This window comes from Mustela putorius, unplaced genomic scaffold, assembly GCF_011764305.1.
Source record: "Mustela putorius furo isolate JIRA1106 unplaced genomic scaffold, ASM1176430v1.1 tig00003870_pilon_pilon_pilon, whole genome shotgun sequence".
Classification (NCBI taxonomy): domain Eukaryota; kingdom Metazoa; phylum Chordata; class Mammalia; order Carnivora; family Mustelidae; genus Mustela; species Mustela putorius.
In genome coordinates, this window is record NW_025422022.1 from 423,927 (window position 1) to 451,757 (window position 27,831).

At 42.4% G+C, this 27,831-nt stretch overlaps 1 protein-coding gene and 1 long non-coding RNA gene across 3 annotated transcripts; one reads left to right on the top strand and one right to left on the bottom strand.

The window, feature by feature from the left end:
* The first annotated feature begins 757 nt into the window (after nucleotides 1–757).
* On the top strand, nucleotides 758–25,407 carry WRNIP1 (WRN helicase interacting protein 1). 2 transcript variants are annotated; one of them, XM_004753611.2, is made up of 7 exons: nucleotides 771–1,865; nucleotides 4,031–4,222; nucleotides 5,611–5,852; nucleotides 18,875–19,104; nucleotides 23,129–23,284; nucleotides 24,006–24,085; nucleotides 24,673–25,407. In XM_004753611.2, exons 1-7 carry the CDS (start codon nucleotides 1,044–1,046, stop codon nucleotides 24,946–24,948), a joined length of 1,998 nt encoding a protein of 665 aa, XP_004753668.1. In that variant the 5' UTR covers nucleotides 771–1,043; the 3' UTR covers nucleotides 24,949–25,407. The 2 variants fall into 2 exon arrangements, with proteins under 2 accessions (XP_044922894.1, XP_004753668.1); XM_045066959.1 differs by lacking the exon at nucleotides 24,006–24,085 and having other exon boundaries at nucleotides 758–1,865; nucleotides 24,673–24,866.
* LOC106005910 lies at nucleotides 23,462–26,344 on the bottom strand. The gene is made up of 3 exons (XR_001179625.2): nucleotides 26,267–26,344; nucleotides 24,500–24,543; nucleotides 23,462–23,614 (listed from the first exon to the last, which is right to left on the bottom strand). It is a non-coding gene; the product is annotated as an uncharacterized LOC106005910 (long non-coding RNA).
* Nucleotides 26,345–27,831: the final 1,487 nt, after the last annotated feature.

Below are 27,831 nucleotides of genomic sequence, written 5' to 3' on the forward strand. Positions count from 1 at the left end.
ATCCTATCATTCGAAGACGTATAATACCACACTTTTAAATCTCATTTGTTTTTTCATTTATGGCGAGCATTATCTGTTACTGCCTATAACTCTTAAGTTTGACTGATTCCCTAATATTTTATTGCTATGGGGATAAATACACCCGACTTGGATTACCCTCATTTAGAATTAAGTCTGCTTTTGAACTATTAAACAGCAGACTGAGACAAGCATCTAAGTGTGTTAAGTAAAAAGCCCTTGGGTGAAAAGGTCAAAAAGCTAAGACGGGATGAGGTGGGGGTATTTTCTCTTTATTTGCGTTTTCTGATGTAAACAGTTTTTTCAGACATGCAGTTGCTTGCATTGTTTTCTTTTGTTCAGGTCCTTTGTCCAGTTTTCTTCTGCAGGGTTTGAGGGTTTCCCCATTTTCCTTTAATTAGAAACAACCTGCCATGGGCCTCCTCTCTTCCCCACACGCCCGCTGAGTTCCCTGGGTGTGAAAAGCCACTTTCCCAGGTGCAATCTCTGCACGTCGTCTCGGACTCCTCCTAGATGTCACCAGCCTGCAAGGGCGCGGGAGGTGCGCCGTTTTCACCTCCGCGGCTCCTGCGCACGCGCAACCCGCCGGCCTCCCGGCCTCTCACAAAGGTGGCTCTCGGGGCCGGCCGGAAGTGGACGCGCCGCGGCCAGGGCTGGGTAGTGTGCACTACATTTCCCGAAAGGCTAAGGGGCGCGATGCCAGCGGTGGCTAAGTTGAACCGCCGCGGACTACACTTCCCGACGCGACACGCGAGGCGTTGCCAGCGGCGGCTGAGGTAAACGGCTGCGGACTACTCTTCCCGACGCGCAGCGCGAGGCGCCGCCGGCGGCCGGCCGAGGGCGGGCCGACGCGGGAAGCTCCGGACGTGAGGCATGAGCGGCGCCCTCCCCCGGCCCGCGCGCGTCCTGCTGCCTCCCCGAGCGAGGGTCGCGCGGCGCGGGGCCTAGCGGCGGGCATCTCGAGCCCTCGGCGTGCGCAGGGGCTGCTGCGGCCGCGCCGGGCGCCGGCGAGGGCGGCGGCCACCATGGAGGTGAGCGGGCCGGAAGACGACCCCTTCCTGTCGCAGCTGCACCAGGTGCAGTGCCCCGTGTGCCAGCAGATGATGCCCGCCGCGCACATCAACTCGCACCTGGACCGCTGTCTGCTGCTCAACCCCGCGGGGCACGCGGAGCCCTCGGCCGGGCCGCACCGCGCCGGCGAGCGGGCCAAGGGGCTCTCGCCGCCCAGCGCCAAGAGGCGGCGGCTCTCCGAGAGCTCGGCGCTGAAGCAGCCGGCCACCCCGACGGCGGCGGAGAGCAGCGAGGGCGAGGGCGAGGAGGGCGACGACGGCGGCGAGACCGAGAGCCGGGAGAGCTACGACGCGCCGCCCACGCCCAGCGGCGCCCGCCTCATCCCCGACTTCCCAGTGGCCCGCTCCAGCAGTCCCGGGAGGAAGGGCTCGGGAAAGAGGCCGGCGGCCGCGGCCGCGGCGGCGGGCAGCGCGTCTCCGCGGAGCTGGGACGAGGCGGAGGCGCAAGAGGAGGAAGAGGCGGTGGGCGACGGCGATGGCGACGGGGACGCCGATGCGGACGGCGAGGACGACCCGGGCCACTGGGATGCGGACGCCGCCGACGCCGCCGCCTTCGGGGCCAGCGGTGGGGGCCGCCCGCACGCCCGGGCGCTGGCGGCGGAGGAGATTCGGCAGATGCTGGAGGGCAAGCCGCTGGCCGACAAGATGCGTCCCGACACGCTGCAGGACTACATCGGGCAGAGCAGAGCCGTGGGGCAGGAGACGCTGCTCCGGTCCCTCCTGGAGACGAACGAAATCCCCTCCCTCATCCTGTGGGGACCGCCGGGCTGCGGCAAGGTGAGTGCCGCCTTGGCAGGAGGGTTCCGAGTGTCGATCTCTACGGGTCGGGCGTGGATCTAACGGTCAGAGGCGGTCGCCGAAGAACCCGCGCGTCCACCCTGGATGTTGAGGCCTGAGGGCAGGGCCTCAGATACTATCTGAGCCGGGGCCGCGCCTGGTCCACAGGTGGAGTTAGTGATGGGTGTGAAAAAGCCACACCGCGCCAGATTTGTAAGACGCGTTTTCCGGTCATTGCCAAATGAAGATGTCCGAATTCATAGGTTTGCAAAAATATTTGGACTCTTAGATTTGAGCTATCTCAGTGTTCCAGGTGTGCCTCGACCCTCCCATTAATAACCCAATTCTCAAGCAAATGACATGCTGCAAATTGCAAAGGAACATTTGTATATTCGATTTGTAGGTATATGGGTTTAGCTTTGGGGGGGGGATCAAAAATTTTTCTGTTTCGATTGTGTTTCTCTTCCCGCCCTCTAGCTGTTGGTTTATTTTTAACAGATTGGTGTTTATGTATCCTTGAGAATGTACTTATTTACCAAGTCTAATATGAAAACTCTTTTCCCTTTCCAAGTCGTTTTATCTAGCATTTCCATAACTGTCCTCACCATGCTTTCTGCTTTAGAGAAGAAACATCAATGCATTTTGATGTCCACTTGTATGTACCTTGTTAGAAATTGGCTTATGTCCAGAGGAAGGTGGTTCAGATATTGGGGTCTAGAAAAGGTGTCATTGGAGAACACTTGAGAAACAGAGGCAGAGTTAAGCAAAACAGAAGACTAAGAGGTGTTTAAATATATGATTTTTTTTTTTCCTATCCACAGGAAGAGAGAGGAGGATGAGCAGCAGTGAGTGAAAGGCAAAATTCAGTATCAGAATGTAAAGGAACCCTCTTAGCTTTGTGATTCACACTCCTTAGTTAGTATGCAAGGGCTTTAATGATTTTTTTCCCAGTTTTTCTTTCTGACTTCGTCTCCAACTTAATCACACCTTCCTTTGCTACAGTTCCTGGAATGCATCTGGCTCATTTTGTGCCTTATTGTTCACTTCTATCCCAAATAATTTACCCAGAGGGAGATTTAGTTGCTACCCTATTTAGGAGATTGAGCAAGAGCATTATTAATAATTGTTTGTGAAATCTTTACATAAGGTCATGAGAATGGCTAATCAGCTGTTGGCAGACTAGATGGCAAGAAAAACCTCCAGAGGAAAATGAGTGGGGTGAACTAATAAAAGACGCCATGCAGAAGATGTGATGGGCTGCTCAGCATCGTGGTTGGTGGTCACAAGCCTAGGCATATGTGGTGTGGAAGCCCATAGGCTGGGATTTGATGAAACAGCAGCCACAGTAATTTAATGATACACTACAAATTTTAGAAAATAAAATGTACCTTCCCATTCATTCAGTATCGAATTTGTCCCTCTCATTAAACACTTTTTCTTTATTTTCATTCTTATTATTATACTTTTCTGTGAACAATAATAATGATATTAATAACAGTATATGCAATTTTATGGAACACCTGGTACGTACCAGGCACTAAACTGTGGTTTCCTTGGATCTCACCATTGTCTTCTCATAACTACTAACATGGTCAAAGTGCTATTGTTTAGTCTACTTCCAGAGCAGACATTCAGAGGTGGCAGTATGCAGTCATCGTTAATGCTAGGTAGTTGTCATTGGTCTTTCAGTTCAAAGGCTCACTCCTTTTCCAAGCTGCACTGGTGAGCCTCCAGTTGTAGAATTGAGTGATTCTGTGGTTCTGCACTCCATTTCTACAACTAGTCCTTCAATAGCAGTGCTTTCTTGGCTGGAAGAGGTCACAGCTGTCACTCGGGCTCTGCTAAATCAAGACAGCCGCTCTTTATGGGGATTCCAAAGATCTTAGAGTCCCCAAAAAAGGAATCAAACAGGGTTAGATATAAAGGAGAAAAGGTCAGGATTAGCCTAAGGTTTAGCTACTTTCCTGTTTTATTTTTAACTGTCTTTTTTTTTTTTTAATTTTTAAAAATGTGCTCTGGTATTTCAGATTGCATCTGTGCTGCTGAGCATTCTTTAGAGTTCAAGTTGCTTGGTAAATAGTGCTGATGCTGCTTGTGTTAGTGCCCATGGGTGCTTTTCTCTCTGTGTCTGATCAGCTTTCCAAACTCTGTGTCATATTTTCTAGACCACTCTGGCTCACATCATAGCCAACAACAGCAAGAAACATAGCATAAGATTTGTGACATTGTCTGCAACAAATGCCAAGACAAATGATGTGCGAGATGTCATAAAACAAGCTCAAAATGAAAAGAGCTTTTTCAAAAGGAAAACCATCCTTTTTATTGATGAGATTCATCGGTTCAATAAATCTCAGCAGGTATATTAACTTCCTTCTACCTCTTGGTCATTGTGAACATTACAGTGAATATAAAGTATGTGAGATTACTTTGAAAAACATAAAGCACTATTGCAAATATAAGAATTACTGTTATTATCTGTTGTTATAACAGATAATATATATATATATAATATATATATCTGTAAACAACATTTTCACTACAAAGCTCATATAACCAAGTGATAAAAATGGAAAGAGAGAGGAACAACTATCCTAGTATATTTCTGTGCATAAAGAGGTATAGATTGTCAGCCCATCTCCTTTGAGCCTTTTTCCCCACTTTTTCTTAGTGTTTTTTGGTGACAAGAAAATGCTTTCTGTCTGATAAATGAAATTATTAATATGGTCCTGAGTTATACTGTATCAGAAAAACAGCTTACCAAGTTCCTCATTTTTACAGATTTTTGGATCTCAATATTAAGAGTCCTTAAGAAATTTAACTTGATTTTAAGATCCTTATTTTAATATTTTTAAAGTTCTTTCCTGTATAGTGTTACTTTTTTATTTTTAAAATTAAAGAGCGTTTTCTGTGACCTCAGAGTTTCAGCCGGGTGAATGTTATAAGATCTAATCACTACTACTTATTTAATGGCTTTCTGAGATAAAAGTAAAATTACAGTTTATTTGTATAAAAAAAGTCAAGCCACTGTTGTATTTTTGTAAATAAACATTAACTTTTTTCTTGCAGTACTTTTTTCTCTGATATATTTTGTTAAAGCTTTTTAATCAGAGACAGAAATATTTTATAAAACCTTACTAAGCTCTTGTTCCTGATCTGAATCTCTTATTTTTTTATTTTTTTTTTAATCTGAATCTCTTTTTAAATAGACTCTTCAGAGTTCTGACAGGATGTTATCGCTTTCAGTTTCATTAGACTATTAACTCATCTGAGCATTTCTTCCCTATAAGACAATGTCCAGTGGTTACATATTCACCAATGCATATTTACCAAGTTTGTTAGGAAGAATGGCTGTTATGACCGAGTACTCCAGAGGAAAATTTTACAAATACTAATGTTGTTGTGTTTTCTCAAACTCGAATAGCCACCTGCCCGTTGGGATAGAAGCCTTAGGATAGAAGATAATTTTCTAAGTAAAAAAATCATTTATCTTGAAACTACATTAGAATTGTACTTTGAGGTTTAGTGTACCAGCAAGGGGCCAGGTTCAGACATTCACATTGCAAAAGGTGTGTTTTTGGCTTAAAAAGCGTGAGTTGCACTCACCCAACAGTGCATCCACATCAAATGAATATAAAGCTGTTGTTCCTGAACTCAAAACTAGGAAAAGGAAGGAATGGCCAACTTACATAGGATTCTGCAGGTTGTTGGCTGGAATCAATTTCTTCTGTTTTCCTCCCATGATTAGGACACTTTCCTTCCTCACGTGGAATGTGGGACGATCACTCTGATTGGGGCTACCACGGAGAACCCTTCCTTCCAGGTCAATGCTGCTCTCCTAAGCCGCTGTCGGGTTATTGTTCTTGAGAAGCTTCCTGTAGAGGCAATGGTGACTATTTTAATGCGAGCAATCAACTCACTGGGAATCCACGTCCTAGACTCCAGCCGTCCCACTGACCCTCTGAGCCACAGCAGTAACAGCACTTCAGAGTAAGTTGACTGTGGGCAGTATCCCGGGGGCACACACCTCTCAGAGAATCCCCTGGCAGAGAGCCAGAAAGGGCTGGACGGCAGTAAGGAGAGGGCAGGGACAGAGAAGAAATGTTGATCTAGTAACGAAAATAGGAGTGGAAGAAAGTGCTCAATTGTACCAAGTGTATCTCTGCAAATGTTTCCTTTCTTTTAAGATGGATTTTATAGCCCTGTAAGGGGTGCATCTAATTTTTCAAGCTTTAACATTGTTTTGCGTGTTTTTTCAGTCCTTGGGTATTTTCATTTGTGCTTAGGGATTTTTTTTTTTTTTAATAAGACTTGGAAGACTATGGGAAGCCTTACTGATTATTTTCTTTCATCAAATAGGCTTGACCTACAAATCTTTCTCGAGATTTATATTCAGATTCCCAATTTTTTTTTCCTGAAGTTTACTCCTCTTTTAGAAATATTAACTATAAATTAATGTGAATGTTACCATAACAATTTTTAAATCTTTTAAAATTATTTTGCACATTTTAAAAGTGAAGCTCAATTCTGTAAAAGTAAAGAAACTTTACCTGAAAATGACATATTAAAAGCTCTCTCATTCCTTTTGGCATTCTGTTTCTGTATCATGAATACTGTGTAAGTTCATTAATACCAGAGTATATATATGAAGTTATATGTAATCAGTTAGTTTACTTGGGTTAGAGGTTTTCTTTATATTCGAATATATTCTTCAGATATTGTTTATTCATATGTCAACTGAAGTAACGCAGTGGAACATAATCTGGTGTGATGAGAGACTAATGCCTGCTTCTTCATGCTGTGGACCCCACAGCTGCTGGTGCCTGCCCCGAGGCCAAGTTCTGGAGCCACTCTTCTGTGAGGATTAAAGTACAAGACATAGTTTTAGGTTCAGGGTTTAGGTTTCAAAATTCTCTCCCTGTGTGTCTGGCCTCTCCCATTTGCCCCTGTCTCATGTTGGAGGAATTATGCTGTGGCTCATGAAAGCCTTGAAACATGGCCAAGTACTCCCAGGTGCAATGGAGTCCCATCAGTTTAGGGTAGAGTTGTGATGGCATAGCCATCAAAATCGTGGCTTAAAAGAAACACAGAACCTGCTGGTATCAGTTAAGTATATTCATACTTAGAACCCTTTGTGTGCTGGGCACTTGTCGGGGTCAAAAGGGGCTACATACAGCCAGCCCTCACATTTAGTATAACTGTCCTGTAAACAACATTTTCACTACAAAGCTCATATAACCAAGTGATAAAAATGGAAAGAGAGAGGAACAACTATCCTAGTATATTACTGTGTATTTTTATTTCTGTGTACTAGTTATCATAATATATCTACTACGTATTCTGCATTTTTATTAATTAGGGTAGTTTTATTGATTTCATTCAGGTCATGATTTCATGGAATTGTTATTCAGATATCCTCAGGTTTTTTCTCTCCAATCACTACCATGCCAAAATTAGGTGAAATGAGAAAGACAGTGGAAGAATCGTGGAGCTCATTTTAAAAAGGATTTCCGCATTTTAACCAGATCTCCGAATCATTTGCATGCATATTAAAATTTGAGAGGATAAGTGAAAGAATTAAGATTTCTCTATTACTAAGACTACGAGCCTGATACAAAAGTGAGCCAATGATTCTTAATCTGCTAAAACTATATTTCAGTCAAAGAAAACCTGCCATGTACAATAGATTGTTTGCTTTTTCCACCATCACTCATTTGGAGTTGATCCTAATTATTTTTATTCACTTATTATTATTCTTAGCTTATTTTTATTCACTTGTTTCCTTTCTAATTCCCATCCTTCCCCTTCCTGGGAGGGCTAAGAGCATAAGAACTTGTCCTCCTTGTTCATATTTCCAGCATAGTGCCTAGTATATACATGCTTAGTAAATGGTTTGTGAATGAATAAATTCTAACTTTCAATTTGAGAGAAATCGTTTAATTTTTAATTTTTGGATCATCCAGCATAAGGGATGATTGCCTCACAGCCTGGATGTCAAGAACCTTTTTATTTAATACTACTGCCTCAGCAAACAATGAAATCAAAGATTATTAAGCTTAGTTAATTGATTTACTTGTTAGCAATTCTGAAAAGAAAGTTAAGTTGGGAGATGCCATAGGCCGCAGAAAGAACTCTTATATTATAAGTGATTTCCTAACTGAAGCACCTGATCACTCCAGTGGAGAATTAAAAACAGGTGTTGTTTTCTTTCAATTTTAGGTAAAATTGTACTTCCACATCTATTGACTGGCTTCAAATGTATATACATTCTTGTGAACATAAATTGGGTTTGGTAACACTAATCTAGCTGGAAGGAACGACTTTAAACCCCAAATAATTACTTCTCTGGGAAGCCCTGAGTGCATTTGTAGTCTTGTGTTTTGGTGCCCTAGTTTACGGAGAAATCTAGACTACCACTGTGCATGAGAGTAGCTGAGCAAGTACTGGTCTGGAAACTAGTAGAGCTGATTGCTAGACCATTGTTGGTTTTTCTTGAATTGTGAATTCTCATCTAGTATATGTTTGTACATGACAGATTCTTGTGAGAGTGAGATAGAAGTGTTCTTTTTAAATTTTTCTTTCCGTATTTATTTCTTGAGCATTAATTGAAGGCCCCACATATAACAGGCATTGGCTGAATGTTGAAAAGTGCATTCCTGTCCGTTTAGAGAGCTTAGTATATGATAAGGAGATAAGGTGAGTAAGTGGGCTTCCAGGGACGTGCTACGATTGAATTATGACCAAAGAATAATAGGGGATAGAGGAGAGGCATCTAGAATATGTGAAATCAGATATCTCACCTGATACATGAGGGGATGCTGAGTTGAATTTTGAAGAATAAGCAGAATTTAACTAGATGAAATGGAAAGTTCATTTGGCAAGGGAATATAGCACCTGAAAGTCAAGGTGGTAATAAATAGTATGATCCACTCATTATAGCTGAGTGGAAGAGTGGGCATGAGGAAGTGGTGGGCAGTGAAGCCAGGGAGGAAGGCAGAGCCAGATTATGAAAGACCTGTGTGCTAAGGTAAGGTAAGTGATGTGGAGAGCTATGGGAAACCATAGAAAGATTTTAAGCAAGAGAGTGACATATCAGCTCTACATTTTAGGAAGATTGAGAATAGCATTGGAGAGATGGTAGGTTGGAGGGGCTTCCCTGCCCCTCACCAGAGATCAGGAAGATCAGTTAGGAAGCTGTTACAGTGGTGCCGAAGATAAGTGACAAATGCAAGTGACTTGAACAAAAGCCAGAGCTGCTCAGAGAAGTTGGAAAGTCAGGTTGATAGGCCTGGGTGTGAGGAGGGAGGAAAAAGGATTGTCTAAGATGACTCTCATACCAGGTAACTAGGCAAATAATTACACTTCTGGCAAGAATGGTATGAGGAAGAGGAGCAGAGGAGGTGTGGAGTTCAGTTCGGGACTTATTCAGCTTGTAGGGCCTCTGGATGATTCATATGAAGAGGTTTTCTAGGCAGTTAGATAAAGAACTCAGGAGAGCAGCAGAGTTGTTTGAGTCTGAGATTTGGAAGCCACCAGCACTTCAGAGAACATACAGTCCATTTGTTTGAGTAGGAGAACTGAATGGAGCCAGGAAGTAAGGGTAGTAAGTTGGAGACCTGTCAGCATTTGTTGTGTAGGAGAAAGACAAAAGTTTAGAAAGGTAGGAAAACCAGAAGGATGCTCCGCAGAGAAGAGCTTCAGCAAGCCAGGAGTATTCAACGCTTTTGAGCCAAACTTAGGATTCAGTTTGGCTGCATATATTGGGAAAAAAATCAAATTAACTGCCATAAACAAGATAGAACTTTCCTTTTCATGTTAAAGAGTCCGAAGATAGACAAGTATAAAAAATGCAGCTGCTAGTCAGCCTCATGGTATCATCAGGGACCCAGACCCTTATCTTTCTGCTCTACCACCTTCAGTGCATGGCTTCTACCTCATGCCCCAAGGTGGCTACTGGAGCTCTAGCCATCATATTTGCCTTGCAGGAAACAGGAAGGAAGAAGAGTCAAAGAAGAGCATCTTCCCCATCCCCACTCCCCTATTTTCCACTTCACAGCTTTAGTGAGACATTTGCAAAGTGTAATACTCTGTACTCAATTGTGATTTTATTGTGAAGAGAAAGATAGAGGTAAGCTGGTGATTTATGTTGAATTATCCATACCATAGTTCTTTTGGTCTGTTTGGGTAATCGGCAGTTTTATTGTATTTTACTAAGTACCATGGTCACATGGTACAAACAGTGAAGCGTGTTTTCTGTGCCTTGGGTTAATTTTGTAGACCAAGCGGGGGAAAAATCCATGGTCTGTCATCCAATGAACTTGTGCTGCTGGTGATGAGAAAGTGAACTAGTGTTGTCATTCTGAGAACTTGCTGCTTTGAAGGATTATAGATTCCAGATAAGACATATGCGTGTTCAGAAACCCCCTAAAGAATCTATTGTTTGTGGGCTAGATAACAGTGCATTTATTTGTGGGTATGAGGAGAATAAAGTGAGGAGCCATGATTGCCCTGTCACTGTCTAATGAGGCAGTTCCGACAGTTGCTTCGAAGTTATAATGGCTCTGTCCTTCTGAATTGAGGGTGCTATGGCTTGACTCTGAGACTGGGGCTTTTCTGTAATTACCAGAAGAGAGCCCGCACAAGCTGGCTGTAGGTTTGTTGGGCTAGGTTTTATTACTTAATATTATTAATATTATTACCTGCCTTTCATAAATAATCTTTTTCTAACACTAAATGAGAGAAAGGTAGTGGACCACAGAATAGAAAGTATTGATCAGAATGAGTTGTGGATTTAGTTAAGAGTGGATTTTAATAATTCTCCTTAAAAATGGTTTGGTGTAAAGAAAAAGAGGTATATAAGCATATGTTATAGAAATGATGAAAAAAATAATGAAAATAATGTCAACCGGAAACACCGATCAATCTCATTGATCTTGTATGTTTCCTGTTACTGCCGTCACAAATTATGGGTATCCCTACTTTTTGAAATCCACATTATACCAATCCACATTCACAACAGACCTACATTAGTAGGTCATGAAAGAAATCAGAAGAGGATTTTCCCTCTTACCAAAGGGGAGGAAAAGGCAAAAAGCAAAAACAGCATTCTGCACTTGTTTTTCAGTGAGTCCTTTAAAGAGGCAGTACCACCTAGCAAGTAGAGTGCCACCACCCAGCTCCTTCCCCGTGAACTACATTCAGCCTCTCAAATCAGGCCACCATAGCTTTGGACCATGTCTGTGAGCATATGCTTTTTATCTTAATTTATTTTGTGCACCTGTTAGCAAGATGTCTCCTAAGATCTCAGAAAAGCCTGAGAGAGGTCACTTTTTAGATCTGGGAACACTTAAAAAAAAGAAACAAACAAAAAAACTCCATTGTAAATTATTTAATGTTAACTGCCTTTTCCATGTTATGCTATTTTGGCTTGCAAAAGGTTTTAAGGGAACCCTCTATTTGCAGCTGGAGCTTCTGGTGGCTTCTGGCATTCCTTGGTTTGTGGCAGGATCACTCCAGTGTCTGCCTCCGTCTTCACATGGCTGTCTCTGTGCCTCTGTTTTCTCTTACTGTCTCCTATGAGAACATTTAGGATTAAGGTTAACACTAAATCCAGGGTGATCTCATCTTGAAATCCTTAATGTGGCTAAATTCACAGGTTCCGGGACTAGGATTTAGGTACATCTTTGGAGGCCAATGTTCACCCTACCATTCTCTACCAGGTATAAGGTATGGTGTAATTGGAAAAGATGTGTGCTGCCATGGGATTAAACACAAACAGGGCATCATCTGTGAAGCTGATGTTCTCTCTTTTTGGGGAAAATAGTTTTGTTTTGGTTTGTATTATTTTTAGTCTGGTTAGCCTTGAAGATTTGCAGTTCTAGAGAGTATGCTGCTGAAGAGGCTAATTAGGATGATTCTCTTCGATATAGGTATCCCTACCTACTTGTATTAGATGAGGAAATCTGAGGCACAAAAAGGTATAACAGTATGTTCAAGCCCACCCAGCTTGACTGTAGGAGGGCTGGATTCTGAGGCACGTTTCTAGCCATAGGCATACCTCAGACATAATTTGGGTTTGGTTTTCCACCATTGCAATAAAGTGAGTCATATGAGTTTTTGGTTTCCCAGTGAATATAAAAATTAGGTTTACACTGTAGTGTGTTAAATATGCAACAGCATTATGTCTAAAAAATCAACGTGCATACCTTAATTTAAAAATAACTTTACTGGGCACCTGGGTGGCTCAGTGGGTTAAGCCGCTGCCTTCGGCTCAGGTCATGATCTCAGGGTCCTGGGATCGAGGCCCACATCGGGCTCTCTGCTCAGCAGGGAGCCTGCTTCCCTCTCTCTCTCTCTGCCTGCCTCTCCATCTACTTGTGATTTCTCTCTGTCAAATAAATAAATAAAATCTTTAAAAAATAATAAAAAATAAAAATAACTTTACTGTTAAAAAATGCTAACATCATTTGAACGTCTGCAAGTCTTGATCTTTTTGCTGGTGGATGGTCTTGCCTTGATATTGATGGCTGCTGACTGATCAGGGCGGTGGTTGCTAAAGGTTGAGTTGCTGTGGCAACCTTGTTAAAATAAACAACAGTGAAGTTTGCCACAATCAGTTGTTCTTTTCACAATTTCTCTGTAGCTTGTGATGCTGTCTGATAGCATTTTACCTATAGTAGAACTTCTTCCAAAACTAGAGTCCATCCTCTTACCCCCTGCCACTGCTTGATCAACTAAGTTATGTCATATCTGTATCCTCTGTTGTCATCTCAACAGTCTTCATGGTCTCTTCACCGGTAGGTGCCATCTCAGGAAACCACTTTCTTTGCTCACTCAAAAGAAGGAACTCCTCAGCATTCAAGTTTTATCTCAAGGCTGCAGCAATTTAGTCACATCTTTAAACCCCACTTTTAAGTCTAGTTCTCTTGTTATTGCCACCACATCTGCAGTTCCCCCAGTGAAGTCCTGAACCACTCAAAGTCATCCACAAGGACTGGAATCAGCTTCTCCCAGTGTCCTGTTCATGTTGATATTTTCATCTCTTCCCATGAATCACAGATGTTCTTAATGGCATCTAGCCTTATAAGATTTATTTCTGAAATAATAAGACCTGAAATGTTGAAATGACTCCTTGATCCATTAGTCACAGAATGGATGTTGTGTTGGCAGGCATTAATCTCTTTATACATCTCCATCATAACTTTAGGAAGACCAGGTGCATTGTCAACAAGCAGGAATATTTTGAAAAGAATCTTTTTTTTCTGAGCAGTAAGTCTCCACAGTGGGCTTAAAATACTCAGTAAACCAAATTGTCAACAGACATGTGGTCATCTAGGCTTTGTTCTTCCATGTATGAAGCACAGGCAGAGTAGATTTAGCGTAATTCTTAAGGGCCCTGGGATTTTCAAAAGAATAAAGGAGCATTGCCTTCAACTTCCGCTGCATTGGCCCCTACCAGGCGAGTCAAATCACCCTGGTTTTAAAGGCAGGCTTTGGCTTCTCTCTACCAACAAAAGTCCTAGATGATACCCTCTTCTAATAGAAAATGGTTTTGTTTACATTGAAAATACACTGTTCAGTGCCGCCTCCTTCGTCAGGGACCCTAGCTAGATGTTCTGGATGGTTTGCTGCAGCTTCTCCATCAGCACTGGCTGCTTCATCTTGTGCCCTGATGTCATGGCGATGGCTTCATGCCTTAAACCTCAGGAACCAACCTCTGCTAGCTTCAGATTTTCCTTTTTCAGCCTCCTCACTTCTCTCAGCCTTCACAGAATTGAAGAGAGTTTCCATTGCATTCTTAACTTGGCTGTTTGGTGCAAGAGGCTTTTCACCTGTCTTGACTTTCACTGTGCCTTCCTCACCAAGCTTAATCATTTCCAGTTTTTAAAATGCCAGACATGCAACTCTCCTTTTCATTTGAATGTTGAGAGACCACTGTAGGGTTATTAATTGGCCTGATTTCAATATGGTTGTATCTCAGGGAATAGAGGAACCTGAGGCGGGGGTGGGGAGAGAGATGGGAATAGTTGGTTGGTAAAGCAATCAGAACACAAATATTTGTCAGTCAATAAGAGTTCTCTGTTTTGTGGTTTGTGGTGCCCCAAAACAATTAGAATAGTAACATCAAGGATCACTGATCATAGTTCATCATAACAAATAATGAAAAGTTCAAAGTGTTTCAAGAATTACCAAAACAGGGCGCCTGGGTGGCTCAGTCAGTTAAGGTTCTGCCTTTGGCTCAGGTCATGATCACAGGTTCCTGGGATCGAGCCTCTGCACCTTCCTGCAGAGCAGGAAGCCTGCTTCTCCCTCTCTTACTCTCCTTGCTTGTGTTCCCTTTCTCTCTGTATCTCTCTCTGTCAAATAAATAAATAAAATATTTAAAAAAAAAATAATTACCAAAACAATGGCCTGGAGACACAAAATGAGCAAATGCTATTGGAAAAATGGCCCTGATAGATTTGCGTACTGCAGGCTTGCCACAGACCTTCAATTTGTAAAAAAAAAAAAATAATAATAATAATGTCTGTGAATTGCAATAAAACAAAGCAAGGTAAGGGAGATGTGCCTATTCTCAGTTGAGAAGGGATCTAGGTACCAAGTTAAGCAAGTTACTCGCTTTCACTTAGAACCAGGTTAAAATGCTACTGGGAAAGATTAACATTGGACTCTTTCTCTGTGTTTCTTCATTAAGAACGATACTTTTAATTTGTAAAGGATTAGGAACAAAAGATTCCCATCTATAGCAGTATTACCTTTTAACCACATTTGCACATCACATTTTACCAGGAATACGTTTTGAAAATATAGTTGACCCATGAACAACGTGGGTTGGAACTGGCTGGGTCCACTTATACACAGATTTCTTACAGAACAATACTGTAAATGGATATTCTCTTATTTTCTTGATAACTTTTCTTTAGCTTATTAAGATTATAGCATGTAGTAGGGGTAACATACAAAATATGTGTTGATTGACTTGTTATTGGTAAGGTTCTGTCAATAGTAGGCTATTGATCGTCACGTTTTAGGGGAGTCAGAAATTTTATGTGAATTTTTGACTGTGTTGGGGGTCATTACCCCTAACCCCACATTGTGGAAGGGTCAGATCTGCAGGTACCCAGAGTCTGTCCCTGGAGGTTTTAGTATCAGTAAATCTGTGATTAGATATACACATCTATATTTTAGGATAATTCTCTGTAATCTGATACATATCCTTGGTTGAGGACCACTGTTAAGCAGTTGTTACCCTGACCATGGAGTGTTCCTTTTCTTTAGTGAAAGAGATTCATAGAGTATAGTTTTGTAATTTATGGAGAGAGAATTTAATTGAGCCATACATATTTTTTTATTCTGCTATAAAATAACAAGTACATTTTCACTTATTTTCACTCCTCTTCCAACTTAAACAGCTCACCATATAAAAAGAATTCTCCAAATCCCAGTATCCTCCACCACAAAAACAGTATGCAGAAGGATTCAGGCCCTTGGAAATAAAAAGGAAAGGAAGAAGCTGTTCTTACAGCATGCTTCCCATATTCCTGTTAAGACCAGAGCATTTCTGTTCAGTTGGAGAAACAAGGCTAAGTCTTTGATTTCTTCATCCAGTAACTGGGAGTATGATCTTTTCAAATGCACTTATTTTATCTATTTTTTATTTTCTATAGTTTATGCTTAAATTTCAAAATAATGTCTCTGGACTAGGAGCGCTCTTCCAAGATTATTTGTGCAATAGTTACTGTTTCCTAAGGGGTTTTGCAAATACCAATATAATATTCCTTATTTTATTCCTGTCGGCGTGAACATTCATGTGCTCCCTCTTCTAAGATCTCAAGATATTTTAACACATTTTATTACTTTTCAGAACCGAGGTAGTGTAAATTTGGGTTCAGGATATATTGGAGAATAGATAACCTTTTGAACATTCTGTACAGTGTTCTTAATAGCAAAATTTCATTTGGTAAGTTGCTTGTGTGACAATTGTGAGGGCCATCAGCAGTCACCTTTTATTACTTGAACAGAGTTGCTGACAGATTCATCTGTGTTTAAAAATACTCAATTCTGGACAGGGTTAAAATTTGGAGTGTGGATCATATCAAGGGGGAGGAAGTATGGAACATTGGGAACTTGGGTGAAAGCTCTCAGCTCTGGTTTTATTGTGGCAGCTGTCCCACTCCCTGTGACTCCAAACCTGATAAAAAGGACAACAATAGAATAATTCATACCTTGGTTAAGAGTTTAAAAACTGAAGGAAAGATTCTATTTTCTGACCCATAAAATACCCACTTAAAGGCTTATTTAAATTTATATTTACTTAAATTTATAAACGTTGTGCTGTTTATAAGTCTATGGCATGGTCTGCTAGTAGGCTTCTCTCAGATATTAAAGCCTACTCACTGACTTTTTATGAGGACCAATGGAAATGAGGGCATAGAGTCAATGCTCGGGTGTATAAGGACACTTGCCTTTTTTCTGTCCCAAAAGCACTTCATGCTGCTAAATACTTACAGTGGACAAGTTCATAGAAAGGGGATATATGCCAAAGTACTGACATTAAGGAAGTACAGCAGTAGGTGATTTTTGCCCCTATGTGTCTATTTTCCAATTTTTATATAATACACACTTTGTTTAGAAAAGTAATATTCAGAGAGTTCTGAATATTATTTAATTGTTAAGGATGCAACTATATATAGTAAGATCTGAATTTTGTTTTAAAAATTAGATGTAAGGTTGATGGTTCCATGGTTGGCTGGATCATAAAGGAAATTTAACAAATGACCCAGTAGCTATTGTTATCTTTAGGTGGCACAGAAAATGATGTCTTTTTGTTTTTTTAATGTTTTCCCATATGTTATAATTATTAAAAAATAAACATTTCACTGAGATTGTGGGGAGAATTGAATTTAGTCCATTCATTGTACAGATATCAAATGCCTATTCTCTCCCAGGCACTAGGGGTATAAAAAAGGAATAAAACATAATTCCTATTCTTGAGATCTCCACATTTAGTGGGGATGGAGAGATGACAAATTTGATCAACAAATGGCCCCACTCCTGTGATGGCTTAGTCAGTTAGGATTGATTAGGTCTCCTACTTTACTCCTTTTTTCTTCCTGCAAATGATCCCATAGGGTCTTTGTTGCTAGGAAGCTTTCCAGGGAGATGGAAGGCTTTGCTTTTATTAGTTCTGGAGCTGAAATGAGGTGTTCAGGCACCATCTCTACCCACTTCCACCCTCCCCATACACATACATGTGTGCACACGCATGCACACAACTCCGATAACATACGGTAACCAAGCCCCTGGAGTGCCCTTCCCTTTCAGGCACTTCGGTTGCTACCGCACCCCCTCTGACGTTAGTCCCTCCTAATACATTTTCTTGAGTAGGTGTTATCTGTCATTTTCTTCCAAATCATCTAGAATCTGCTAAACAATATCTGTTTGCAAAATGCTTCATCAGCTTTACATAGTGCCAGTGATGTCGGTTTGGTGTGTGTTTTGAGTATCTATCTGGTCAAGAAGGGAGGAGGATGGGCTTCTAAACTGTAACCATAGTTTTCGGGGGGAGGCAGCTGTCAGGAGGAGTGTGATAAGAGAACCATTCATTATCGGCTATGAGAAAACAGGTGCCTTTTGTGTAGTGATAGATGAGAAACTGGAAGTCTTGATTTGGTAAATAAGGGGTGGGATGAGGCAGTCTTTAAGATGTTAGAAACAAGAGGCACCTGGGTGGTTCAGTCAATTAAGCCTCTGCCTTCAGCTCAGGTCAAGATCTCAGGGTGCTGGGATCAAGCCCCATGTCCGGCTAATGCTCAGCTGGGAGTCTGTTTCTCTGTTTCCCTCTGACACCCCCACCTGCCTTCTTGTGCTTGCTCTTTCTCTATCTCAAACAAATAAGATCTTTTTTAAAAAAAGCAAGATGTTAGAAACAAATCTGTTAGTGAATGAAAAGCAAATTGGTGTGAGTTCAAGTTACTCACTAAAGCCGAGTAGCGGGTGGGTGTATGGTATGGAATTACGCAGAGACAGACTGGGATCCCCTTCATGGACTGGACCCTTACCGCCCTGCCTTGGCCCAACACCATTGGTGCCTGTGCTTTGTTTTCTAGGTAGCTGATGAGGACGGTCCCAGTCAGCTTATTAATTAATAGAGACATTTTCAGCTGAAGGTTGGCAGTGACATGGTGAGCTTAACTCTGAAGAATTATATTTTGCTTTGCGAATGTGCAGCTAGCAGCTAGACAAGAATAGTAAGACACCTCTAAGTAACTATATGTGTGAGATATTTTATCTAACTAGACTAGAAATAGAAAAGTTTGCTGAATTAGACTTGAGAACAATCCTAATAGGTCCACTTTTGGAAATGTGATGGTGGGTGACTTATCTCAGGTCTTACAGCCAAGTTTTGTCAGAGTCTTCTAATGGATACCCAGACTAGTGACGTCTCCACTACTCTGTGCAGCCTTTATGTGATTAATACCTTCTTGGGAACATGCCTCAGGCCAAAATCCCAGAGGCTTGCTCCTCGGCCCCGTGTGTCTAGAGTAACTGGGGACCCAGGTTGTTTGTAAAATGAGGGACATTAACTGCATGATGCAATCCTGGCCCTTTCCTGTTTGGGAAGTGGTCTGAGCGTACCTCTCTCGTCAGGATGTGCACTGTGTTTGACGTATGTTTTCTGTATACTATAATGAAGCCCAAGTATTTCTATAGTTTTCACTCTAGTAGGATAGAACCAGAGAAGCCATGTATCTTTCCATGCCTCCTTCATGCATGCTTATGGGTGTGTGCTTATACAGCAGAATAATCTCAGGACTCTCAAAATAATCTTATGACTCCCAGTCTTGATAATGCTTCACCATATTGACAACATGAGTTAGGGAGAAAAGGTAGAAGCATTGAACCTACAGTAGCTTTTTAGTGACCTTGCTGAGAGCCGCTCTGTAAAGGTGCTACAGAACAACAAGTGTCAGATATGAAAGTGGAGGTAACTAACCCTGTTTGTGTTACAGGCCATCCGTGTTCATAGAGGATAAAGCAGTAGACACCCTGGCTTATCTTAGTGATGGGGATGCTCGAGCTGGATTGAATGGACTACAGCTGGCAGTGCTGGCCAGGTTAAGCTCTAGGAAGATGTTCTGTAAGAAAAGTGGGCAAACCTATTCTCCCAGTAGAGTTCTGATCACTGAAAATGATGTGAAGGAAGGTCTCCAGCGATCTCATATTTTATATGACCGAGCAGGTAAGTAACAGAAAGTGAAAAGAGGGGAACTTTAATGAAATAAGTTGTATCTACACATTCCCATCCTAGACTTCTGGCTTCAGCTGAGTTCAGAACATGAACCTCATTCTCAGTTGGATCTCCATATTGGTAATTGAATTAAACCTCCAACTCAGAGCCTGTTCAAAGACCTAGCTTCCTGATTGATCTTTCTTGTGAGAGGCACAGAGCAGAAGCTATCCTGATAACTGAGAGGAGTTTTCGTGTTAAAATTGCAGGCTTCAGACCTGCTTTGTAAGGTAGGTAGGTATTTTTTCCATTACTCTCTGTAGTGCCTTTTAAGATAAAAACATTTTGAAAGCCCCTACGTTCACAGTTGACAGTAATTTTTGTGATCATTTATAATGGCAATAATAACAAGACTTTTGCAATAAGTGACTTAGTTCTATTAGTTTAATGAGAAGTAAAGTCCATAATTTCTAGAGTCCCAACTAAAAATGAAGTTTATGTGGACCTGGATGTGATGTTTTTGGTTGTGGTAGCTTTTTTAAACAATTTTTCTGCATACACCGGTACTTTTGTAGAACTGCGTTTACAGGTAACATTTAAAATAGACTCTTACTAGATCTGTGATCCAGCAATATTAAATGTCATAAGCACAGCACAGTTGTATCTTTTTATATAAGGGATGGGTGGTGAAGATTAGCATATGGTAGATTAGGCTGGACTCTGGGACTTGAGTATTTGTGATTCTGGATAGAGAATCTGCAGTAACTGGAATCCCATACCTCTAAAAGTAATGCAAGAAATGGAAGCTGATCATTAAACATTCCAGATATCACATAGCACCTTGTCTACAATATTCTGAAATGCTTTTTGATGATGGAGAATATGTCTTACTGGTTAGAGCAGTGGGGTGGAGGAGCTTAAGAATGACTTTGGGTTCTGGACATTACCTCCTGATGAGCAGAACACTGACTTTGGACAAGTGGCAGAAGCTCTTCAGCCTTAGTGTGCCTCAACTGATTGGGAGCTGGGTGCATGGGAATACTAATAAGTACTATGGACACATTAGTTAGGGACTTATTAGAGGCATTTAACAAACAGTCCTGTCTCCTCTCTGATGTGAACATGCTTCTCAGCAAGACTTCTCCTAGCACAACCCAAAGATCTCCGGTGGCCAGCTGTCTGTGCTCCTGAATGTCATGGGATGCTGGGAAAGTCTGAAAAGTAAAGTGTTCTAGACAACAGAGCTTTGCTTTCTTTTGGCCAAATACAAGAATGGGGGATATGAACAAAATTTAAAATTTTAAGAGGTAAAAATATTCCCACATGCTGGGTTCTCCATCGTTTTGGGGGGTTCCAGCAACAGGTATTGTTCTCCCTTATACGTGGCCTAAAGGAGACTCTTCATTTTGACTAGATGAACTGGAACTGTTCTTTCACGTTTTATCAGACTGTCATTTAAAAATCAAAAGGGTACCATTTATCATAACATTAGTTAACATTGAATATTGGAGCATTTTATATATGTTGTTCCTTTTTTTTAAGTCTTAAAATAACCTTAGGAGGTAGTTATTAATAGTATCTCCATTTTATAGATAAAAAGCTTGCCTTAGTTCACAAAGCAAGTGATAAAGCTCATTCTCAATCACAGGTATAAGACTAGTTCCTAGGACTACGTCCTTCCCCACTGGCGGTGCTGCCTCCGTGCCAGCCCCGGCCTGACATCACCAGTTTCCCGCTAGAGCATGTTCATCACACACAGTCACACACACTTACGTGAGTACACTCACAGACACCCATATGCACACAGTGGATATCAGACATGTCTAGTCCTAGGATTTCTACTTCTCGAGGCTCACATTCCATCCAAGGGAGCCATGCGCCGTGGGAATCACTTTCTCTATAGCTCTGCACTACCTGTGGAAGAGCTGGGGACAGTGGAGGCTGCCTGGTGTCAGGCCTTGAGAACCCACACATTCTACAAGTCCTATGCTTACTGTGACTGTGGCCCGCCCTGCCGCTACCCCACTGGAGTGTAGCAGCACAACCGTGAATCTATAGATACTCATAAATACAGTTCAGATCCTAGAGAATTGTTCTTTTCCAAGCTGTGTTCCATAAATAGGGATGATAGAAGCATTGCCCTGGAAACCTGCTAGCTTATACTCCTGGGCCTTTTTATAACTCTGGTGAGACAAAAATCCCCAGCCCCAAGATTTTAATTATTTCATGTCTTCTAGTATATAGTTACCCACTTCTAGGATCCATTAACTAGCTCACATATTTAGGTATCAGAGTGAAGAAATTTCTAAATGAACACAGTTTCTCTGCCTTGCATTGAGGTCAGGGTTCTATATAAATAATGTTAAAATTTTAAGTTAAAAAATTTTATATGATCAAAGCAAAAATGGAAGCTAGCGTAGAGTAACATCTAACACTTCCATGTTTCTGTAGTGCTTACTCCATACCAGGCATACATTATTTAAGACTCAGAACCCTAAAAGCCAGCTAGTCTTTAATCCCCACTTTACAAATGAACTGCCCGAGGCAAAGAGAGGATCAGTAACATGTTCTTAGTCACGTAGCTAATAAGTTGGGTGCTCACATCCAGGCTACCTCGCTTTAGAGCCCATGCTCTTCCCTGTTAATTAGCCTCTCATCTTTGACCTGCAGTAAAGGTATGAGTCAGTGAGCAAGTTTGTCAGGGAGATTGATTGCCACCTCATTTACGTTTCACAGAAAGTGGTGCGAAGCAGCTTCTTTCATCTCCCACGTATCTGCAAGGTGGCCAGGCCTGTGACTGGGGCCAGGACCTTGTGGTTTTCACCCAGAACCCTTTCCCACCCAGTCTCCTTGACAATGTGACTTAGCTAGGAAGCCCAGAGATAGATGGCAAGTCCATTTGTCCACAGGAATCTGCTGGCTGGACTAAAAACCACTGATCCGCCCTCTGCCTGAATGGGAGGTGTTTGGGCCCCTACAGTCAGCCTCCTGGGTCTTTCCTCCCTGACAAGCCAGTGTCTTGTCTCATGCTGTCTTCAGAGGAAGGCCAAAGACGGTCCTACCAGCATGGTCAGCTGGGGGGGACTTGCCCCTGGGGCCCCAATGCTGTGCAGAGTAGGTCATGGATTCTCTGTCCACCTTGGCGCTTCCCTGGAAGGACTAATGCAAATAAGAATTCCCCTGCCTTTTTTATGAAGTGACTATTCTCTCCTCACACTTAGGGAAGAGTTGATGGTCAGAAAATCCTGAAAATTCTCTTCTTAATTATGTTTTTTTTTAAAGCATATTTCACTGATTTGTTTACATGTGAATCCTGGGTGAAAAGTGGGGGGAAACCCAAGTGGTGAGTGGGGGGCTATAGTGCTTTCAAGGTGAGAGCTCTTAGTCCATGTTTCAGCCCTTCTGAGATCCTGCCACATGAATGTCCCTGTACCAGATTTAAGCGACCACAGCCTTTAGATACCAGAAAGACAGCTGGAAAGGACTTAAAAACCCCTCTGAGGAACAGAGGGGCCATCTGCAACAGCTGTCCTTGTCATTGGCTCTCCACCCTCATGTCTCCAACCAGGCCCGGGGACAGTTCCTCAAAGTGACAGTGGGGGCACATGGAAACAATATCAGATTAGTTCCCTCCACCTCTCATTGTGGCAATCCGCGGAGGTCCAGGAGAACCAGCTCTCCATGTGCTGCTCTCCTTGTCCCCAACGCAGGCCTCTGCTCGTGTTCCGCACGGGCAGCACAGGTACTCTAGCAGCCTCCTGCGCTGAGGCTGACCGGGTTATGAGACAAGCCCACAGACCCCAAAGGGAGCTCCTCTGGTCTCCAGCATCCTGCACTGGTGCCATTGCCTCCTGCTGCTGAGCAGCTTGAGGATAGCAGTCAGACTTCACTTTCCCCAGGCTTTCCTAAGTCCCTTATTCAGGCTTCCTTAAAATCAACCAAGTGGAACAAACCTATGGCTTAGATGACCCTCCTATGGGCTCTGTGGATTTCCTCTTCTGCCCATAATCGAGCACGTGCTTTTTGTGTTACCTAGGAGAAGAGCATTACAACTGCATCTCTGCGCTTCATAAGTCCATGCGGGGCTCAGACCAGAGTGCCTCCCTCTACTGGCTCGCGCGCATGCTTGAAGGAGGAGAGGACCCGCTCTATGTGGCAAGGAGGCTGGTGAGGTTTGCCAGTGAGGACATAGGTGAGTGTTCTGGGAAGGACCAGACCCTGGTGTTCACCAGAGTGTGGCTTTTTATGTATGGGAGCCGGGGAAGGGGGCATTCAGAAATGCTGACCACTTTGGAGCCTAGGAATTTCATGGGACCATGTGGACAGGTAAGGAGAAGAGAAGATAAATAGGAACTGACTGGTTTATTTCTTGGCATCGTGTATGTGCTTTTGAGTGGTTATTTTCTGAAGAAGTCATCATTATCTGTTTCCTCTTCAGTAGTGCTTTTCCTAACATGGGTATTGAAATAGAAGAAATGTTTTAAATGCTTTGCAGTCATGTTCAGGTTTCATTGGGCAGCTCCTGAAATAAAAAGGGAAGATTCTGGACACTATATAATGAAAAACATTAGGAAAACATTTCTTTGATATAGTAAATGTTTTGTTTTTAATGTGTCTGTCCTTGTGACTGTCTGTATGGCCTTAGCCCCTCATGTTTGTCATTCACACTCTCATATTTTTCCTACTAGATGTAGTTTTTATCCATGAAGAAACCATTCTTGACACCACTCAGTAAATATTTCTCAAATAAATTAATGAGATCAGAGGAGAATCTGTTCTGATAAATGGGATTTTTCTGGTCAGTAACATCTACAGGCAGTGGTGATCTCTGGTCGCATCAGCTCATAGACAGGTCTGGGTGGGAGTGTGCATTATGACTTAAACTTTCCTTTGTCTTTCCGTGTGTGTGACAGGTCTGGCAGACCCTTCTGCATTAACACAAGCAGTTGCTGCCTACCAAGGCTGTCATTTTATAGGCATGCCCGAATGTGAGGTAAAGTAATCAGCCCAGTTCTTCGCAAATCACTTCCTTTCTCTTGTGCCATATCCCTTTGTGGATTTGAACATATGTCCTGCCATCACCTTTGATGTACAGGCCCACCAAAGAAGCTGCTTGGCTTTTCAACTCCCTTTTTAGAAGCTTACACTCTATAGAGGGGAGACCTTACGTATAAACAAGGTCATGTTTTGAAACTTTTCTGTAGTTGTGGTTTCAAAGGAAGTGCTCAGCCCTTTCCTGGGGCAGAAGTATTGAAAGTGCTGAACAGGAAGTTTCTCTAAGTTCACTCATAACCAGCAGCTTCATATTTATGTTTTATATGTTGGGGTTTTAAGAAAAAAAATCATTTAATAAAAATTCTTCTCTTTAACAAAAAAAAAAAGAAAGAAATCTTTTTCATCCTCTTACCTCCTATAGGAATTCCTTCTCTCCATCATAACTGGTTATTTTGGCTGTAGGTAGAAAAGGAGGATAATAAAAGCGTAGTGAGAATCGTTTCCGAATTAAGTAGGGATGTCATAAAATAGTCTATAGGACAGAAACTTTCTGGCACCTTCAGTAATGTTTTCTTTTTGTCCTAGGTGCTTCTGGCCCAGTGTGTAGTCTATTTTGCCAGAGCCCCGAAGTCCATTGAGGTGTACAGCGCCTACAACAACGTCAAAGCATGCCTGCGAAACCACCAGGGGCCCCTGCCCCCCGTCCCACTGCACCTGAGGAACGCGCCCACCAGGCTGATGAAGGATTTGGGCTACGGCAAGGGCTACAAGTACAATCCCATGTACAGTGAGCCTGTGGATCAGGAATACCTGCCGGAGGAATTGAGAGGAGTCGACTTCTTTAAGCAAAGGCGGTGCTGACTTTCGTAGGCTCTGATAGCAGTGGGATGTGTCTGTTTTTTAAGGAGAGCGAGAGTAACAGAGTTGTGGAGTCAGTTGCCCGTGGAAGTTAAACGAGACCAACATTTTGTGCCAGAAATGTCAGAGTTCCTTAGGTGGAGGCACACGTACTTCAGCTAAATGTGTAACATTGAAATTGTGTTCATTTGCACTCTGTGCAACGGTTATGCTTATGAAAATATCTGGCAGCTTTGTGCAATGAATTAATGTTATAAGGAATTATCTATTTTGTCATAGTATTTAAGTCATAATGTCATTTCAGAATTCAGTTCTGTAGGATTTTTTTTTCTTTAAAAGATGTATATTCAGGGTAGTTTGAATTGGTAAAAAAGATGTAATTGTGATTTAATACTGCATAGTGTTTTGGGTATTTTTTTTATATGCAAAGGTCTTATGAGCCAATAAAACTATTTCAAAGTACTCTTCAGTTCTTTCACGTCTCTCCCACCTGGGGTCCTAGCTGCCAATATCGGTCACCCTCACATGTTGGTAGGTAAATACTGTGAAAGAAAAATGCCTGTAGGTGAGAAGGTTGGAAGCTTAATGAGAAGCCTGTGGATCTTTGTAAAAATCCATTTTAAGTTTTAAAGGAATATGCTAGAGTTGTAAATGGCTTATGAAAGAATCCAGTAGTTTCTTCTTCCTCCAGTTTCTTCTTGCAGCTCCGTGTTTCTAAATGAGGCATTCCTATTTTACTTTTGTGATTTCCTAAGCGTAAATACCACACACGTGCGCGCACACACACGGCTTTGATTCCTTTGCAGCTGTTTCTAATTCTTCCCAAACTACTTAATAGTCATCCACAAGAATCGTCCCTTCAAGTAATCAGTCAGTTCTGTTTCTTTCTCCCTCTCCCCCAACCTGGTGTGATCCCTCCAGGAATGCACTTCCTTCTGTCCAACCGCTGCACAGCTGATGTCCAGGGACTCCGCTGCCTTTCTCCTACACGAGGATTCCTGTTTTCTCCATAGTATACCAGCCGTCTCGGCTCATCCCCACATTTCTGTCCAACATAGGCTTTACGAGTTTGAGCAGGCTGGAGCGACAGTGACGCACTCAGCAGGCCTGGTGTGTTAACTCCCCTCCTCTGTCTGGGCATCTCCCTTGTACCTGCCTCACGTGTTCTAGTTGTGGGGTCCAATGCTTGCCTTTTTCTCCTGAGGGGATCCACATGCTTTAAGAGCTTTATGGAACAAGGATGCATGGGAGGCAAAATACTTCTAGCTGTTAAGAGTCTAAAAATACCTTTATTCTACCTTTATTCTACCTTCAGACTTACCTGATAGTTTGGGAATAAATTCTAGGTTGGAAATTACATGTCAGTTGTCTTCCTCTTTCCCATGTTGCTATAGAGAAATTTGAAGACATTCTGATTTGTGACCTCAGCAAGCTGATAGAATCTTCTCTCTTTGATCCTAGTTTTTAAAAAGCTCACAGTGATCTTACCAGGTGCTGAGTGGATCCTTTCAGTCTAGAAATTCATGTCTTTCAGTTTGGGGAAAGTTTCTTTATTCATTTACTAAGTGTTGGGTACTTGCCTCATGCTAAGCACTCTTGGGAACACATCAGCTAAGGAAAAACAACATCCTGTGCTCATGAAAAAGATAGTATGAAAAATCGGATTTTAATATGTCCGCTGATGATGAGTGCCACGAGAGAAATAATCAGGGAACTGAGCTAGAAAGGGTGAGGAGAAGTCAAGATTTTATTTGGAGTAGCCAAGGTAGACTTCGTCAAGAGGAGAGTATTTGAGTCAAGAATTAGAGGACATGATTATGCCATTCAAGGATAAGGGAGAGCGTTCCAAGCAGAGGGAACAGCAAGTACAAAGGCCCTGAAGGAAGGTGCCTGGCTGGCTCAGTGCTACAGAGGAGGGGAGTCTAATTGGGATGGAAGAAGTAGTGGAAGTGGAGAAGAGATGATGGGGGTTTGGATTAATGTGGCACCTTCCTAGTCCTGGGAAAGACTGGCTTTTACTCAATGATTCTAGCAAAGGAGTGTCACAGTGGCACTTACATTTTGTAAGGATAGCACTCGCTGCATTGTTGAGGGAAAGCAGGGCAAAGCAAGGAGAAGGGCCATCAGAATGTGCAGTGCTCCGGTGGAGGAGGTGACAGGATTGGTGGGAGCGGGCATGGTGAGGAGTGGTGTGATTAGGAATATGCTTGACGAGAGAGTGCACTTCCTCACCTCCATTTTCCCTGAGCTTGGCCCTCTTGAACTGATGTTTGTCTTCCCTCCTTGTTTCTCATCCTTTTGTCTTTTTGCTCTACTTCCTGGGAAATTCTGAAAATTTACTTTCATCCCTTCATTTTTACCATCATCACATTTTAAATCTCCAAGAGCTCGCTTCTAATGTTCCCCTTTGTTTTGGGGGGAGTAGCCTGTGTTTGCTTACTCATTCGTGTGATGACTGCTTATCTTATCTCCCTAAGGATATTTGTTTTTAATTTTCTCCCTACATACTCTCTTCCATGTTATTTTCTGTTTGTTTTAGTCTCTTTCAGACTGAAAGCTCTGAGCTCTTGGTGGGAGTGGACTTCGATCCTTACTGAGCTATTTGTTGGAAATTGTTGGAAGTCCGCATCTTTAAGCTGGTTAGGGCCCCAGAGAAACTCTTCTCTTCTCCCGCTGAGTAGGTCGAGATTGGCTCCCTGCATTCTGGGTGCCACATAGGTAGTCATCATACAGCAATCAGTATGTCTATGTCCCCTTGATCTCTGAATATGAATCAGTAGCCAGCAACACCCCCCCCCCAACTCTCTTTGGGTCTAGTTCAGAGATTCCCCAATCGCCTGGAATAAGAGAGCATACCTGCCACTGCCCAAGCTTTTGAAACATCTG

What these genes read in the sequence shown, in the direction of transcription:
- WRNIP1 (XM_004753611.2), top strand. Translation starts at nt 1,044, where the DNA reads ATGGAGGTGAGCGGGCCGGAAGACGACCCCTTCCTGTCGCAGCTGCAC. An exon ending in AGCAGTAACAGCACTTCAGA is followed by an intron (nt 5,853 to 18,874) that starts GTAAGTTGACTG and finishes TTTGTGTTACAG; the next exon opens with GCCATCCGTGTTCATAGAGG. An exon ending in TAGGCATGCCCGAATGTGAG is followed by an intron (nt 24,086 to 24,672) that starts GTAAAGTAATCA and finishes TTTTTGTCCTAG; the next exon opens with GTGCTTCTGGCCCAGTGTGT.